Below are 12,474 nucleotides of genomic sequence, written 5' to 3'. Positions count from 1 at the left end.
TGTCTTGTTTGTGTAAGGAAGAGTTCATAGTTCTTAATATCCCTCAATATCGCGAAGTTATAACTCCTCTGTTGTGAATAATCATACTTCTGTAATGTCAGTCACAAAGGTTTGTGTGTATGCTGGTGGGCTACAAAAACTTTTTTTTTTTTTCACAATAGATCACCACATTAGAAACGCCATACCCAGTCAAGGAGGAGGAGGAGAACGCCATGCACAATACAGTTGTCATTTTTTCCAGTAATGACAGTTTCACACTCAAGCAGGTACTTGCTTGTTTTTCATTATACTCTTTACCTACCTACCTTTACCTATATGCATTCAAACTCACATTGTATTATTGAAAACTGTTTTTTTCTATCTTTGTCTTGGTCAGTTCTTCATTCAAAGAAATGGGTTACTCATGAGGTCTTTTTTTCCTGCAGGACATGTGCGTGGTGTGTGGGAGTTTTGGCCTTGGTGCAGAGGGCCGTCTTTTAGCTTGTGCTCAATGTGGCCAGTGCTACCATCCGTTTTGCGTAGGCATAAAGGTATGCTGTACATCACAGGTGCCCATTACGTTGACCGGTAGATCACAAAGGTAGTGTGGGTCGATCGCATGTGTCACACACGTCATACATGGCACTTTGTAGATGTCATATGATTCACTGTTACGCCTCCACGGCGAAGTAAGTGGTGAACAGAAGTCTCAAGCGACATACAGAAATGCAGCTTTCAGCGTTAGTTTATCGGTAATCGGAATAATAACTCAGCGGTATGACCCCCATATCTATAACAAATGTTATCTATTCACTTTTTGTTGTTGTTGACTGGAAAGGACGTACATGGCAATAGCTCTGCTGTCGATACTAGAGTTTTGAAGTATTTTGGTGCTTTCCTGACTACACTTCACGAACACAAGAGCAGAAAAGCTTGCTGACACCCTCAACTTTAACTCAGTCAGTGAAACAAACAAATTACACGTGCTGACAGCTGCTAGCAAGCCAAGCTAACCGGCTTGGTAAGTAAGGCTGTCAAATTATTACAAATTTTAATCAGGTTAATCAGTTTTTAAATTAATTAACCATGATTAATCACCATAAGCAACTATGTCTGAAATATGCCTATTTTTAATGTATTTAATTAAAAGAAAGATAAATGTCAGGACAGGATTATACAGTTGTCCTCAAAATTATTCATACCCTTGTTAATGTTTGAGATTTTTATTTTTGTGATGAAATGAATGTATTTTGTCAAGTTTGTTTATGATTTACATGTGACCAACAAGTGAAAGAATAACAACAATACACAATTTAAGAAATTCTTATTTTCAGGGGTATTTTACACTCCACGCTCCACTGTGCTTCTCCGTCTGCCGTCATAACAGAGAGGCGTGCTTGCTCTGGGGCGCCTGAGATAATTACACTAGAAAATTTAACATAATTAATGAAATAAAGTAGTTACCGCCATTAACGCGTTATTTTTGACAGCCCTTGAAAGAAGCAAAAGAAAATATCTCTTGAGCAAAAGAAAAATATAATTGATGAGATTGATCAGAATGAACGATGTGATCGTCACAGGGCTCTGAATTAAACCCAAGTCAAAAGACAGTATAGTCCAAAACGGAGGAGAACCAGATGGAATTTCCTACAATCAAAGGAGGTGGATGTAGATAACGACACCATTGATACTTGCATCGCACAGTATGGTAGAAACAACAACGCACCCGCAGGGGGGTATAATAAAATAAGGTCTGCTTCTTCCTACTCCTTTTCGGACATATGGAATTGTGAATTGTAATATGAAGCACACTCTATGCATGTTCCAAATAAATTAAACCATAACCACTTGTAGTGGCTAGTTATGTAGAAAAAAAGTCAGTTGTTGGACGGCTCTGCTTGGTGTCCTGAACTCCACTATAGAAATGTCATTTCTACACATTCTCATGATTAATTGGAAAATGTGCCCATTGCTTAAACCTTTTTAATATGTTGCTTTGACTTCGGCTGCATTGTCTTTTGCATAATCATTTTCATCTCTTGTATATCGAATGTTTTGATAGCAAATGCTAACTGGGCATACTCACATACTACTCATGTTATGTACACAACTATGGAGGAATTATGTGTAATCAACCATGATGACGACCTGTAAACTTTGAAACTGTGAATGTGAAATACTTACCATTAGTATTTAGGTTAGTAGTTTCAAAGTTTATTGGTTAAGATTTACATATACAGTATATGTTATGTTTTATAGTAAGCGGTAGATCACTTTGACTTGTCACTTGCATGCTGAAAAAGTGTGTGTGCCCTCCGACATATATGTACAATGTATATTAATACTCATAGATATACAGTATATACTCTATGCTTATAGTAGGAATGTGATGAAATATTGATATAGCGAACTGTCGTGATATTTTACATTACGATGGATGATTGACATGCTCTCCACGTGTATCGTTTTTACAAAAAAAAATTATTATTAAAATATAATCGCTATAAACGTCATTCACCGTTTCTCCTCAGTGAGTTCAGTCACCATTTTACATGCCATCCAGGAGGTGCTCATCGCGAGAGTGGCAGAAAGTTTGGTGGAACTTAGCTCGCCAAAGAGTCAAAGAATATTTGCTTCCACTGTTAGTCATGTAGCCATGTAGGTTTAGATTTGTATTCTCCTGTAATAATAAAAAGTTTCATTTAAAAACAGAATTTTGTGTTCAGTTGTGTTGCCATTGACTAATACTTAACTTTATTTGATGATGTGAAACATTTAAGTGTGACAAGCATGCAAACAATTAAGAAATCAGGAAGGGGGCAAACACCGTTTCACACCACTGTATGGTGGCATGTGCGAGTCCGTGAGGGCCAGGCAGCTCTTTGTTTGAAAGGCCAATCATGAGGTACAAAAAAACTCAGGACAGGCTTGTCAGCCCATTGGAAAATGCAGGAGGTCATTGCTCAATACAACAGTCTGACTCACGGTTTCATCTTACAAACAACATTAAACTCATCACACAGCAACTTAACACTCAAATGGTGTCTACGAAATATACATTACTGAAAAAGTTTGGCCATCCCTGCTTTACATTGTACTGCACGCACTGTATATTTATGTGTAAAGAGGATAAACCTTAACATTCTGTGCAACATTGCATCCACAAGTCTGTTGTTACATCCGCCCTCAGATCACAAAGGTGGTGCTCAGTAAAGGCTGGCGTTGTCTGGAGTGCACAGTGTGTGAGGCTTGTGGCCAGGCCACCGACCCGGGCCGCTTGCTGTTGTGTGACGACTGCGATATCAGCTATCACACTTACTGCCTGGACCCTCCTTTACAGAACGTACCGAAAGACAGCTGGAAGTGCAAATGGCAAGTCATCTCAATCGTCTCATACGCGGCTGTCCTATATGAAGTGAACTTGGTAAGAATGACCTCAGTCCTCCATGTCCCCTGCAGGTGTGTGTCCTGTACACAGTGTGGCGCTACCACTCCCGGTCTGAGGTGTGAGTGGCAAAATAATTACACCCAGTGTGCTCCCTGCGCCAGCCTTTCAGCATGCCCTGGCTGCCAAGTTGTTTACAGTGAGGGTACCATCATTGTCCAGTGCAGACAATGTGACAGGTGTGCAGCTTTTATACAAGTCACCGTGATAAAATGGGACACTTTCTGAATCCTTCTCTCTGTCTACAGGTGGTTTCATGCTTCTTGTCAAGGTCTGCATTCAGAGGAAGATGTTGAGAAAGCTGCAGAGAACTGCTTTGATTGCACAATGTGCCAAAATTTCAAGACCACTAAAGGTACCAGCAGTCTCACTGTATGGGGGTCGACTTTGCCTGTGATGTTTTGAACAGTTCCTGTTTTAAATGTAATTGTTCTGCAGTTGTGACCAAAACCAGAGACACCATTGAGCCAGCAGTCATGACACAGATTGTCACCAAAGCAAGAGAAATGGGTAAGTTTAGTAGAAGTCAAAAGTCATAAATAGACATACAGGAGGGCCTTGATCTATGTGCAACTTCCATTCCGACGACAACTGTAAGTCGGAAATTAGAGTTAAATTATATCTAACTTAACACCTAAGTCGCTCACACTGTACACAGAACACATGAAGGACATATAAAATAGAGTAATAAAAATAATATACAACAATTACATAAAGCCATTTAAAAAAAAAAAAACAATAAAAACGATGTAAAACCTTTTATACCTGTGGTAGTCTTGCACACTGTAAGAGGCGTTGCAAAGAAGGGAGAGACAGGCTTATTGGGAGGAGGAAGTCTCAATGATGATGCCACAACGCTGCTTAGTTGTCTGTCCATTTCACAGGAGCAGATCCTTTCACATGTTCAAGGATACCCCTCTGTTCCATGTTTTCGCTATTTGTGGATAATGGTTCTCACTGTGGTTCGCTGGGGTCCCAAAGTTTTAGAAATGGCTTTAAAACCTTTTCCAGACTGATAGCTATCAATTAATGTCACTTAAGTTATGTTTTAACGGGAGGGCAGTCACTTTTTCCTCACAGGGCCATGTAGGTGTTTTTGTTTTCCCTCCCTTAATAATAAAAAGTTTAATTTAAAAACAGCATTTTGTGTTCAGTTGTGTTGTCATTGACTAATATTAAAATTTTTTATATATAATTTGAAACAAACATTTAAAAAAAACATGAAAAAAAGAAAAAGAAATCAGGAAGGGGGCAAACACTTTTTCACACCACTATATATATACTGCTAAAAAAAATTAAAGGAACACTTGGAAAACACATCAGATCTAAACTGGGGGAAAAATGATCTTGAATATCTTTCCTGATAATAAGTGGGTGATGTATTAGTAACAAAATGATGCCACATAATTTGATAGAAATGAAAATGATCACCCTATAGAGGGGGGAAATCAAAGACACCCCGAAAATGAAAGTGAAAAAATGATGCAGCACACTGGTCCATTTAGCTAAAATGTCATTGTAGCAACTCAAAATGATTCTCAGTAGTTTGTGTGGCCCCCACGTGCTTGTACGCATGCCTGACAACGTCGGGGCATGCTCCTAATGAGACTACGGATGGTGTCCTGGGGGATCTCCTCCCAGATCTGTTATGTGTGTGTTCCTAATTTTTTTGAGCTGTGTGTGTATGTGTGTGTGTGTGTGTGTGTGTGTGTGTGTGTGTGTATATATATATATATATATATATATATATATAAAATTATTATTATATATTTTTTTAATTTTATTATTTTTTTTTTTTTTTACATATTTACATGATTATTAATTCTTCTCAGATCTGTCGAGGACCTACACCCAGGACGGTGTTTGTTTGACTGAGTCGGGGCTTTGTCAGCTCCAGAGCTTGTCTGCTACTGCATCACGGCGCAGGAAGCCCAAGCCCAAGCTAAAGTTGAAGATAATCAACCAGAACAGTGTGGCAGTCCTCCAGACCCCCTTAGACCCGCTCTCAGAGCATTCTCGTGATGAGGACATGGAGGACAACAGAGGTAATTGACTAAGCTCACAAGCATGTCTTCCAAAATACTAGCTTGCACAGTCAAGGTAGTTGTTGACATAGTGGTATACTATTCAACTGTTCACTTTTAGAGTATATACATAATTTCTAAATGATAAAAGTCTACTGATTAGTTTTAATGAAACTATGCTTATCCATATGTGATACCTTCACATTCAACCTAGAGCGATAAGGAAAATGACCTAAGAGATTAGATCAGGAAGCAGCCACAGTGGAGTTAATGAGCAAATGAAATGGAAGTTGATTCCAATCAGGCTAATGTCTTTCCACTGAGTAGGGTTCAAATAGATTTGATCCTGCTGCTGTCTGTGAGGGAGGCGGGTGTGTCCTCGGTGTTCTCTGCCGCTGGGCTGTCACTCATCAGTGTTCTCTGCGTGTAGTGGAGACGGAGCTCCTGGATTGCGAGGGGAAGTCTGACTCCAGCCCAGAGCGCGAGCCCGCAGAGGACGACTCTAAGGGGGTCGACGGCGGCAAGAAGAGGAAGAGGAAACCGTACCGGCCGGGTATGGCACCTGATTTAAGGAGACAGCTCCTTTGAGGCGTAAAATGTGGCAGCCTGATGCAATGTCTGTAGCAAAATACTGACATTTCTGATGGACAGTGGGCTCTATGTAGTGTTTCTCAGCTGACATCAATGGCTTGAGCCATACACTTGGAAGCCAGTATGATTAATTCATTGACATCATTGGCATGTGAATTTCTCTTGGAGATGAATAAAGTATCGATCTATCCCTATCCCTATCCCTAGCTCTTATCTTGTCCTATTCTATCCAAATGTTGATGAAAAAAGATGATCTGTATCTTTTCAAGGCATCGGTGGATTCATGGTGCGCCAGAGAAGCCGCCCAGGTCAAGGTCCGGGCAAGGCTAAACGAACTCTGTGCAGAAAGGACTCATCTGGCTCAGTGTCGGAGTGTCACCTTGGGAAAGATGAGGGTCTGTGCAGCTTTCAATAATATTCTTACAAACTTTATGTACTGTAAGTATAAAAGTGCTTTCAATTAACTGTTTCAATGCATTTTTCCCTTTTTTAGGTGTGGGGTGGACCGATGCGCTGCCGAACACTCCCGTGGATGAGACGCCTTCCGGAGCAGAAGTTGCGGAAAAAATAAAAAAACGCTACCGAAAGAAGAAAACCAAACTGGAAGAGGCCTTTCCTACCTACCTTCAGGTCTCAGTCCATAAGTACTATTTGTAAATATTAATTCAAGTGCTTATTTTGCTTAGATAATAGCCACATTAGTGTGGTTAATGCACTGCCGATTGATTAACCTGAGAGAAACTGGTGTATTGTAATGTAAATTGGTGCCTTGCTGCAGATTAATTTCTATTTCTTCCGGGGGAAACCACTTGCAGAACTTTGAAGAACATAGTCCCTTTGCAAAGTTTGATTTTTTTATATATATATATATTCACATACATACATACATACATACAGTGGGTACGGAAAGCTTTGTGTCATTGCAGCCATTTGCCGAAAGCAAAAAAGTTCATTTTATTTGTCATTAATGTACACTCAGCACCCCATCTTGACAGAAAAAAACAGAAATGTAGACATTTTTGCAAATTTATTAAAAAAAGAAAAACTGAAATATCACATGGTCATAAGTATTCAGACCCTGTGCTCAGTATTGAGTAGAAGCACACTTTTGAGCTAGTTTTTGAGCTATGAGTCTTCTTGGGAATGATGCAACACGTTTTTCACACCTGGATTTGGGGATCCTCTGCCATTCTTCCTTGCAGATCCTCTCCAGTTCTGTCAGGTTGGATGGTGAACGTTGGTGGACAGCCATTTTCAGATCTCTGCAGAGATGCTCAATTGGGTTTAGGTCAGGGCTCTGGCTGAGCCAGTCAAGAACGGTCACAGAGTTGTTCTGAAGCCACTCCTTTGTTATTTTAGCTGTGTGCTTTGGGTCCTTGTCCTGTTGAAAGGTGAACCTTCAGCCCAGTCTGAGGTCCTGAACACTCTAGAAGATGTTTTCCTCCAGGATATCTCTGTACTTGGCCGCATTCATCTTTCCTTCAGTTGCAACCGGTCGTCCTGTCCCTGCAGGTGAAAAACACCCCCACAACATGATGCTCCCACCACCATGTTTCACTGTAGGGATTGTCTTGGACAGGTGATGAGCAGTGCCTGGTTTTCTCGACACATACCGCTTATAATTAACACCAAAAAGTTCCATCTTGGTCTCATCAGACCAGAGAATCTTCTTTCTCATAGTCTGGGAGTCCTTCATGTGTTTTTTCATGTGTCTTGCACTGAGGAGAGGCTTTCGTCGGGTCACTCTGCCATAAAGCCCCGACTGGTGGAGGGCTGAAGTGATAGTTGACTTTGTTGAACTTTCCCCCATCTCCCTACTGCATCTCTGGAGCTCAGCCACAGTGATCTTTGGGTTCTTCTTTACCTCTCTCACCAAGGCTCTTCTCTCACAATTGCTCAGTTTGGCTGGACGGCCAGGTCTAGGCAGAGTTGTGGTCGTCCCAAACCTCTTCCATTTGACGATTATGGAGGCCACTGTGCTCTTAGGAACCTTGAGTGCTGCAGAAATTATTTTGTAACCTTGGCCAGATCTGTGCCTTGCCACAATTCTGTCTCTGAGCTCCTTGGGCAGTTCCTTGGACCTCATGATTCTCATTTACTCTGACATGCACTGTGAGCTGTAAGGTCTTATATAGACAGGTGTGTGCCTTTCCTAATCAAGTCCAATCAGTTTAATTAAACACTTTATTGGACTCCAATAAAGGAGCAGAACCATATCAAGGAGGATCAGAAGAAATGGACAGCATGTGAGTTAAATATGAATGTTGCTGCAAAGGGTCTGAATACTTATGACCATGTGATATTTCAGTTGTCCTTTTTTAATAAACTAGCAAAAATTTCTACATATCTGTGTTTTTCTGTCAAGATGGGGTGCTGAGTGTACATCAGGGGTCTACAACTCGCAGAACGGGGGCCAAATCGTATCTTGCGGCTCGCGACTGGACATCAAAGAGTAGTGTAACTGCAGCCCGCAACACCCGGGCAAGCTGAGTGTTACTTACATACTTACAAGGGCAAGTAAACACCAACACTGACCTAACAGTGGTGTTATCACATGGATGTATTGTGAATTGTATCGTATCATCAGGTACCCTGAGATTCCCAGCCCTACTCCCAATACTTGATGCGGCCCAGCCTCACCCAGACTCTACCTCCACTGGCCCCCAGTGAAATTGAGTTTGAGACCCCTGGTGTACATTAATGAGAAATAAAATGAACTTTTTATTTTGGAAAATGGCTGCAATGACACAAAGAGTGAAAAATTTAAAGGGGTCTGAATACTTTCCGTACCCACTGTACATGCAGAAAGAGCTCTCATATCATTCTCTTTAAATGGTTGTCTGCCTTGTGAAGTGACCAGGAAAAAAAACTTAAATGAAGATGGCTTCAACTTTCCTTGTCTCAAGACAGTATCTCACTGTCACCTTGTGTTGGCCAAAACACAAGAAATGTAATGTGTAGAAAGCCACAGGCAGCTGTCAGTGCCGCTCTTTATCACACCACAGCGGAAGAGGGCGGTGCTCTGTCAAACCTAAAGGGTCCAACTCAGTCAAACACATTGCATTAATTATTCAAACAGTAACACATTGGGCTTTTAATGTGTCCCTATGCAGCTGGGACTGGCACAGTTGCATGTCTTCTAAGATTGTGGATGACTTGTGGGAATAAGTGGTTTGTGGGGGTACACGGGTGCTGACAAAAGTGAGGTCAGCTACATTATTACTGTTGGTTTATGTTTTCATAGTCCTTGAGTGCATGTTTGAAGGTTCTCTATGGGGAAGGTGTCTTTGCTATGATGTTGTCAGGGGATGACGGATCTTGAAGAGCTTGTCAACGAAGTGCTTTGCCTTGTCGTGCTCAGGAGGCGTTTTTTGGTAAGGACCTCCTGGACAAAAGCAAGCAGAGCAGACAACAGGGGGTGGAGTCAGGCCTACTTGAAGAAGGACAAAGCCAAGTTGAGAGGAAGCGCCATACCACCGGCTTCCTGGACTCTTCGTCAGACCCTCTACTCAGTGCTACTGTGGCATCCCACTCTAACAGACCAGCTGCAGCACGTATGTACTATATGTCATTGTTTTTGTTAACCACTGCAAGTAATTTTGCATCCCATTCAAACAAAAATCCTTGAACGACTTGTCACATACTGGGCTGTTTTGGCTATATTTTAAAGGAAAACAGCTCTTTTTTTTTTTTTTTTTTTTTTTGCCCGTCATCCACAATCCTTACGAGACATAAACACACATGTAGTTGTTTTTTCTGTGCGTCCTAAAGATATAAAAACAGCTAAAAAGAGGCAGCTAAGTAATGTATGTAATTGGACACACCTATTCCGCCTACAAAGCCTGCTATTAAAACACCTCAAAAAATGTTTAATCATTTTATATACATGCTGTGACCATTTAGTAACTCGTATATTCATGGTAACATGTAATACCCACAGTATTTTGCCATACTTTGGTCATTTTAAGCATTACTGAAACGTTCTTCCTGGGTGCTTTGAATTCACATAGCAACATAGAAACAAACGCTACACCTGCAGTTAACTTTTCCAAACTCAAAAACAAAAACCCGCAGCTCCAATTTGTAACGTTACCTTTCAGTAGTGGCCTGAGGCGTTGTGAGCAAATGTGTGTTGAAGCTAGTTGTTAGCTGGCTAGCCGGTGTGGTGTGGCGAGGTGTCACTACGCCAGTAAAGTAATTCTGCGGCGTAACAATGTTAATAATAATAACAATTTTGCTGTAGCTTGGTTAATACGCATGTCACATATGTAAATGGAGTGTTGATGACTGTTTTTGGAGGTTTTTTCAGAAGCCTTTATAGGTGGAATAGTTGCGTTCCATTAGATGCATTCTTAGCTGCCTGTTTTTAGCTGTTTTTAATTATTTAGAACACACAGAAAAGAGAAAGATGCGTGTTAATGTCTCACATTAGGATTGTGGATGATGGTAAAAGATTTTTTTTTAAAGTGCAGTTTTCCTTTAAGTTTCTCCCATACTCACTCAACCACAATACAAGTCACTGTTCCAGTGTTAATGCCGGTCTTTTTACAGTTGTGCTCCTAGTTGAAGTACCATTTGAAAGTAAGCTTAACCTGCTTTTTTAATGTGTGTTTTAAATTCCTACAAACAACATTTAGGCAGCAAATTGGATGGGTCTAAATTGCACACCAGCTGGTTGCTTCTATTTGATGAAGTACATTTATCTTTATAGATTGTACATGATTGCCCTCATTCAATTGATGATGCTATTATCTATTCTCCATGTACAGCAACTTCTTACACAACAAAACAGCTTCCACTCTTACATACGTGGCTAATCACGGTTTCCAATAAGTTTCTTTTGTTTTCATTGTTGCATTCTATTGTTTGTTCTCCACTCTCATCTTCGTTCATCGACATCAGCTATAATTTGTGACATTTGTTATTTTTTCTTTCTTTTTTTTTTCTATCCTTTCCCCCGCCCATTTACAGAGACATCTGAGGAGCCATTAGTTGATCTAGCTGATGTTTTGAATACTGATGCAGACATCTTGGGAATGCTCGGAAAGCCAAGCGATGACTCTGGTGCGTCTCTAATTCCATAGGCGGTTTGCAGCAACGAGAACCTCTAATCCGTTTGTTTTCTTCCCAATTTTAAAGGGAACCCTCAGTGTTCAGACAGGTTTTCTTCCATCAGGTTCAGAAATGTGATAAAACCACCGTATGTTTTTTTTTTTAATATTTAAACAAATATTACAACTCTGCAGGCCACCATGTTCCATTGCAGTGACATCAGTACTAAAATACAATGCAACATGGTGCCCTGCAGTGTTGGAATATTTGTTTAATTTATTTTTTTTGTTTTTTTAAAGAAACTGTATATCGTAATTTTGGAATCACATTTAAAAATGTGGTGGTGTCTTTTATCAAAAGTCCCATATTACACTATACTAACAATGTTATTTTCTCAATTTAGTTTAAAAATGCATTTAATAAGCCCAAATGTGAACACAGTTGTTTATGTCTGTGCCTTCAATGCTAATTAGCTGTGGTTGTCTACACCTGTATGGCTCCAAGGAGTGCCATTCTCCACTTAGACTTTTTACATAAGCCCTGTATCAATACACTTGTCCAACATAATTAATGCCATATATCCCATATAACAACTAATATTTAGGAGTGGGACAGAAGGACACAAATGTGAGCAACACTGGCATATCTATGTAAAGTACAGTGGTAATATTACACTCACATTTTAACAGCAACATTGCTAGGTTAGCCTATCCACTGAAGAAAAACAAAATTATCACACTTATAGCTCCCACTGGCTGATAGGTAGCAGAGCTGAAGGCTTTATTTTAAAATGTGTAGTGAAGCCTACTTTTTTACCACGCTGTCTGTGGTGATAGATTATTTTCATTTTGGTGGTCAAAAACATAACTCATACCAAGAAGTCAATTTTGCATAATAGGGATATTTAAATAAAGCAAGCTCAGATCGCAAAGTATCTCTGCTTTACCAAATCAAATGTCCATTCTTTGCTTTTATCCTCCCTTTGCATTGTCCAAATCATGTTTTGTTGTTTAAGTTTTTTTTCTTCACTCATATTTTCTGGTTTTCGGTTCTTGTAGGTCTTGATTTTTGCCCCTTCCAGGTTGACAGCTCACCACCTCCTTTTGGTAAGGGTGCAATGACCTACTAATCCCTTTGCTTCAATGTATTTCTTTCTAACACTTCAACACTTTATGTTCGTTTGACTTTGCCTGTAAAGAGCTTTCTTCATACTTTGCTTTACGTAACTATCTTGGCTTGCTCTAAATCAAATGAGTGTGGTGTTAATCATTTGAACCTGCTAAAATTCACAGGAGTAATACCACGATAGTCTTACGTGAAAGGAAGCAACAAGATATTAAATTTTCAATACTTGAGTTTAGACACAAATATACACTTCTAATC

The 12,474-nt window shown here is 40.1% G+C and overlaps 1 protein-coding gene across 8 annotated transcripts in view; it reads left to right on the top strand.

Annotated features, from left to right (window-relative positions):
* kmt2cb (lysine (K)-specific methyltransferase 2Cb) overlaps nt 1-12,474 on the top strand; it is an 88,250-nt gene that overhangs the window by 43,077 nt on the left and 32,699 nt on the right. For 6 of the 8 annotated variants that reach the window (XM_054769351.1, XM_054769349.1, XM_054769348.1 and 3 more), the window contains 13 exons: nt 162-266; nt 426-530; nt 3,170-3,351; nt 3,439-3,603; nt 3,673-3,779; nt 3,863-3,934; nt 5,257-5,469; nt 5,879-6,001; nt 6,309-6,434; nt 6,533-6,669; nt 9,401-9,593; nt 11,011-11,103; nt 12,150-12,197. In XM_054769351.1, coding sequence (XP_054625326.1) covers nt 162-266; nt 426-530; nt 3,170-3,351; nt 3,439-3,603; nt 3,673-3,779; nt 3,863-3,934; nt 5,257-5,469; nt 5,879-6,001; nt 6,309-6,434; nt 6,533-6,669; nt 9,401-9,593; nt 11,011-11,103; nt 12,150-12,197 — 1,669 coding nt within the window. The remainder of the gene's footprint in view (nt 1-161; nt 267-425; nt 531-3,169; nt 3,352-3,438; nt 3,604-3,672; nt 3,780-3,862; nt 3,935-5,256; nt 5,470-5,878; nt 6,002-6,308; nt 6,435-6,532; nt 6,670-9,400; nt 9,594-11,010; nt 11,104-12,149; nt 12,198-12,474) is intronic. The other 2 variants (XM_054769347.1, XM_054769350.1) reach the window with 2 other exon arrangements.

The sequence above is a fragment of the Dunckerocampus dactyliophorus genome, chromosome 2 (assembly GCF_027744805.1).
Source record: "Dunckerocampus dactyliophorus isolate RoL2022-P2 chromosome 2, RoL_Ddac_1.1, whole genome shotgun sequence".
Lineage (NCBI taxonomy): Eukaryota > Metazoa > Chordata > Actinopteri > Syngnathiformes > Syngnathidae > Dunckerocampus > Dunckerocampus dactyliophorus.
Note: the sequence above shows the minus strand (reverse complement) of the source record. Positions and strands in the feature narration are given on the sequence as shown.